The 6,062-nt window shown below is 34.5% G+C and overlaps 1 protein-coding gene across 1 annotated transcript; it reads right to left on the reverse strand.

Annotated features, from left to right (window-relative positions):
* Window positions 1-1,086: 1,086 nt before the first annotated feature.
* On the reverse strand, window positions 1,087-4,835 carry LOC142638856 (LOB domain-containing protein 19). Its single transcript, XM_075812913.1, has 2 exons — window positions 4,420-4,835; window positions 1,087-1,573 (listed from the first exon to the last, which is right to left on the reverse strand). Exons 1-2 carry the CDS (start codon window positions 4,705-4,707, stop codon window positions 1,244-1,246), a joined length of 618 nt encoding a protein of 205 aa, XP_075669028.1. The 5' UTR covers window positions 4,708-4,835; the 3' UTR covers window positions 1,087-1,243.
* Window positions 4,836-6,062: the final 1,227 nt, after the last annotated feature.

Raw genomic sequence — 6,062 nt, forward strand, 5'->3', positions numbered from 1 at the left:
AATTATTATTGCTAAGTGAAAAAAGAATACAAGAAAATAATATATTAGGACATCAAAATCAAACATAGCCAAAAACAAAAATGAAAAATTGACCAACCAAAAATAGGCACATATAGGCAAAATACTAAATGTGGCACACAACTCTACAATCAACAAACTTTATTAAATCTCAACAACTAACCACAATTTCGAAGTTTCAAACCATCTCAATTTTACTTTAAAAAAAAAAAAAAAGACACTACCAAACAAGCACAACTATTAACTCTTTGTCTATTCTACACGGTTTTGATTCATGCTTGAGTGTTCTTTTTAATTTACTTCGGGCACGCTTATTGTATTTGGTTAAGACATAAGACTTATTCATGAGCTTAGTGGATTTTGGGGATTTCCATTTTGTTAAATAACTCGAACTAATCTAGAACTATCAACGTGCAATGTTTGCAGTTTCTACAATTTGTCAAGATAAAATTGATGAATTTTGAAATTTTAGTAGCTAAAATGACAATTACGTTAAACTAGTAAATGGTGTAGGATGGTAAAGTTTTCCGTCCCATCTAAAATCTAAAACCTAATATCACACTCGTTGTATTTAAAAAACCAAAAAGTCTTAAAAAAAAAAAAACGTATGTGAAATCCCCCCACAAAATCAAATAAATACCATGTGATCTCAAAACTAACTCAAAAAAAATTAGAAGATATAAATGTGAGAGTGAGAGGTTTTTAAAAAGGACAGCCTTCCTCACTGGGCCTTTTTGAAAACCACAGCCCAAACATGGGACCTAAGCAAGTTGTGCGAGCTAGTCCTATAGTGGATAGTCCAACCAGTCTAGCAACCTCCTACAGAGACTGTTGCAAGGTTTTAAGAACTACAAGTTCAAATTAAGCACTTTAATTACTTTATTAGATTATAATAAAAAAATTGTAATCAGATCCTAAAATGAGGAACCTGCTTAACTACTCTCTCACTTGAGCTTTATTTATTGGAAGTGGCCCAAGTTGTTTTGGATACAGACAAAACGTTGACACACAATTAGATGGTTGCAATTTTTGGTCATAACATTGATAATGATAGTTGCTCTAGGCTGAGAAAAGTAGTAGCAGCAGCTAAAATCTATCCTACTAGCATGACTCTCATACATTTAAACTTGTAGAAAAGTGCAATTCCATTAGACATTAGAGCGCCAAAAAGAAGAAGCACTAAATTGCCATGCATTAGGACATTTAATAAAAGGAAGCTAAACATTTAGTGAGGACTTGAAGCCCGGAATCTTACTCCGGGCAAGTACCTAGAGATCAATTCTCGAGCCAATACTTGGACATCCCCGTCTTCGAGTTCTTCAGCCAATGGATCGAAAAAACTTGTTAATTCTGTTGATGTAGGCTGGGGTTGTATAGGATCAAACTGCATGGATAAGCTGTGCTGCAAGTCTGAACTTGTTGCCAAATCTGATGTGCAATGGTGATGATTTGTAGGTGAGGGGCTCTGAGATTGAGGTGGGGGAAGTGGAGGAAGGCGCTGCAACGTTGAAATACGGGCCTGAACATAGGCTAGCTCTGCCTGCAAATTCACTACCTACAAACATAAAATAAGTTCTCACTAGTTATTTTGTCATGACTAATACAATTTGGGTACAATCAACGTGGGCACGCTTATCATGGTAATCGTGTCATGGTGGGATGGGTGGTCAAATTTTGCTTATCTAGTTTAAGCCATGTACAGGTTTTGACTATGATGGGGACTAGGAATAACATTTATTGCAGATTAATTGGCAGGGACATATTTCTTGGTGCTTCGAAGTTGTTTTAAGTAATGCTTTAGCTGAACTTCACATGACATGACTTGGCCGATACATGCCTTTTTTTTTTTATTGAACACAGAATGGGAAAAGTCATTGCCTTTACTTGGTCAGTTACATTCAAAGAAGTCCTTTCTTCAAAACTAGCTAGCTAGTATAGTAATCTCTGTTGGTAAGTAATATTGAGTTTCTTATTCAGAAATTCTAGACAAGAATTATGCCTCGAATGGGGTGAGAAGGAATTCTATATGAGACTTAAATTTCCTGTACGTAGTTCTAGATATGGTTAGGTAAAATTTGGATGTACGGAGAGAAACAGGAGAAGATGGTATAATAATATAGTGTGCAACATCTTCTTGTTTTTATTGTAGGTGACATGACATGATGATATAATATGCAAAGAGAAAATTTATTCAGCAGAATCACAAACAGCACAGCTTGGTGAAACCTCAAAGTTCATTGGCGTAAAAATATAATAATAGTTCCATCTTCATCAAATAATGCAGATACAAAGAATGTTTATCAGTTTAAAAGTATACCCTTTAATTAGTACTTCTTCGTTTATAATGTAATCTTATCCGAAGATATGAAAGCTTTTTCCCTCTCTAATTTCTTTCAATATGAGAGAGAGACTGTGTGTGAGCATAAAGTAGCAGTCAACTCTACCTAATCTGATCAGAGGATAATGGAATTCTGCCTAATTAAAGCTAGGAAGGCTGATAGTGCTTATCTTTCCCAATAGGCCATGACACGAACATTAGTAACAGTAGTAAATATTCTAATTCATGAACCAAACTAGCTACCGAACATAGTCAATACATAAAACTTGAAATCATGATTATTTATCTGTGCAAGAAAAAGGTTGTTATCATATCACGCATAAGATAATGCAACCTTAATCATCAGCAATAATGCTTGCCATATAACTGTTATTATAAACAAAAGATTATGATAGATCTTTACCATTAAAAAAAAATCTTTTACCCAAAAAAGAAAAAGAAGAAGAATTTATCAAATTCGAACCTACCTACATATGGTATAAAGATAGTCTATTCATGCCAGCCCAAAAAAAAAAATTGTTATGGTTCATTATTATTTATTTGATGAAATATTATATATACGAGTATATTATAGATGACTTCTTTTTTTTTTTTTTGGAAAGAGCATGATAGAGAAAGTCATTTCTATATGTAAGACTTCTAAAATATGAACACTAATAACGAAAGTCAAACTACAACATGATTTTTTGTATATTTCTCGAGCTACTAAGTTTACTTGGAAGCTCCGGCAAGCAACAGTACCCCATATAGTCAGCCACCCAGTACATGCCGGCTCTCTCTCTCTCTCTCTCTCTAGCGCAAGTTAGCATGAATTTCACAAAAAATTTTCTTTGAAAACTAAAAGCAGCTAGCTTGTTACCCAAAGAAAAAACCCGAATAATATTTCTCTTCATAAGGGCAAGTTACCATGGATTTCATGCTTTTTATTTTTATTTTTTCTTTTTGTTGAAAAAAACCTAAGACTTGCTACTTGGACCTCAACAGGAAGAAACCCTACACAAATTAAGACAGTTTATTTGTGCTTTACACACACAGAAAACAAAACCCTAGATGGCTCAAGTTAGCATGTTGATTATTGAAAATTGCAACCAAAGACTGACAGATTGACAAATGTGTCAAATAGATAGTCTAATTAGTGTGAAAACATTGACTAAATAGTTTTAGTACATATGCAGTGCAAGTTGTTGTCAAATACAATTTGCACAGGAAGAGTACACCGCGGGAGCACTTTAACATTATTGCCAATGAAAAATACAATTTTTTAACTTTCGTTTGAGAAAAAAAAAACCAGCAAAGACTGACATTCAAACTCTTCTACAGCAAGAAAATTGTCCTTTGGGTTACTTCTTTCCAAGAAGCTACTACTCTGCACATACTAGAAAACTTAACCATTCCCACCTACAAGCTATATATATTATTAATTTTTACATACCGAGGCGCATGTTAATTAACATGACCTGACCTCAAATCAGCTTCTTGTACTATTTTTTAGGAGCGAAGGTTGTACCAGTGCAGAAAACTTCGATTTTTACTGGGTTTGGAAGAGGTGATTAATGATTTTACTATAAACTTAGAATTCAACTGACACTTTTTTATTATTATTATTTTTTTAAGTTTAACATAAAAGACACTTGATACGTTAATTAAAGGCCCGACCTCTAAGAAACGAAAAAGAAAGGAGTGAAAAATTTTAACCCCAAAAACAACCATAATGCTTAAATTAAGACTTCGGTTAGATAAGTTGGATTACTTCAAAACTGTGATAAAAAATTTATTAAAAAAAAAAAAAAAGCCTAGTCGTGCAATTATATATATTTTAAAAAATAATAATAATAAAGAAGAGAAGCCTAAAAAACGTAGCAACTAAAATTTGCAAAACTGAAATAGCCCTTTTTTACCCGTCTTTGGATTTAGTTCATATTTCCTTTAACAAGCTATTCCTTCTTCAATTACTCAAGGCACACACGCAAAGGAACACATACTGGATACGTTTGCTTAACAATCAGTGACTAGTAGCTATATATGAAGAATAAGACATATTAATGAAAGCAAGCAAAGCTGACCTGTTGTTGGAGAGTAAAGATGTGACCAACACAGCCATAGACAGGGTCTCTAACCCTAGACAGAGCCTCATAGCAAAGCGTAACCACCGCATCGAGTCGCTTATGTGCCGGAATGCGCAAGAGGAGCTTGGAAGCATTGCTAGCACCAAACACCTTGTGCACCGCAGCAAAGTGAGCCGTCCCTTGGTCTGAGTCAAAATAGGGTGCAAATACACAACCGTTTACGCACTTTCGCCGTAGGAACTTGCAAGCTCCACAAGGCCCACCTCCGTTATTACTTGCACTCATTTCTACTCTCCCCACACCCCCTTTCTCCTTTTCACAGAAATTAGCTAATGTTTGTGTTAATTTGTGGGGTAGAGAGAGAGAGAGAGATAGGTATTTAGGGACACAAGGGGGTTGGTTTGTTATTTATTCTTCTTCTTCTTCTTATTTTAAATATGACAAAATGGAAGCTTTGGTGGTGGGTCATTTGAAATAGACTACTTGTTCCATTTTAAGTTGGGGGCAAAACTTATATTATATACAATATATTAGGTGTTTTTTTAAAGCTAAAGTTAATGAATTCTTATATTTTGATCCCTAAAGCATAAACAGTGTTATACATATATTTTTATACTAATTTAATTCAATATAATTATGTGTTTGAATTTAACGAGAGACTAAGGTATAAAGTTGTTCCTTAGTTTTAAACTTTACACTTCAGATTTTTTTCTCAATTTTACAATTTTTTCTAATCAAAACTATTGAAATAGTGTTTATTATGAGAGTGACACCAACGGTTATGAAAACATATTATATACTAAACTTATTGTTAAATTAAAATTTTAGTGCTGGAGGTGAAATTTGGTTCAAACTTTAAAGCCACGCAAGTGATACTATGAGAGTGAGAGAGATATCAAGCTATAGGGAGCAGCTTGCGTGAAGCAAACATAGATGCGGTGACAGTATCAACCTCCAACCGCCGCAGTCGAGGCCACGTGGGACAAACATCCTATCTTTTCGATCCATCTATTCTCTTGTCATTTCCATTTCAGCTATAGCTTTCAGTCAGAACTCTGCAAGGTGAGTTTGCTTCTAGATCTAGGTGTGCGTGCGCTTCTACATTGATATAGGTATGGCCTTAAGTTCTTTGTTTCACTTTATGCAAATATATGTGAAATGCCATGCAATAATGTATATCTCCTATTGATTTAGCAAATATATATATATCTTCGATTGGTTTTTCGGTTTACACTTCGGTTTATCATTTATTACTCGCTGCAGTTAAAAGGAGTTGTCTTCCCAAATCCAGTAGAGACGTGATGGCAAAGTTGAATTGACGTTCCTTATTAATCTTTTACTAAAATGGCAAGTGAGGTGGAAGCTCCTTCTAATTCAAGATAAGTTGCCTCGTGACAGATTTGGGATTCAATAATTACTCATTTATATGACAATTACAATTTTGCCTAAGCCTCATAGAGTAACATCAACAAACTTTATTCATTCAAAGACACATTTAACGAGTAATTCTTAGGTACTTCCAGAGCATGAAAAATGGTGCTTCTTCCTCTCACATTCATAGTGGGGTCCGCTCATTAAATTTATGGTGAGATCTACCATGAATGTGAGAAGAGGGAGCACCATTCTCCGTGCTCTGGGAC

This window comes from Castanea sativa, chromosome 6 (genome assembly GCF_040712315.1).
Source record: "Castanea sativa cultivar Marrone di Chiusa Pesio chromosome 6, ASM4071231v1".
NCBI classification, from domain to species: Eukaryota; Viridiplantae; Streptophyta; class Magnoliopsida; order Fagales; family Fagaceae; genus Castanea; species Castanea sativa.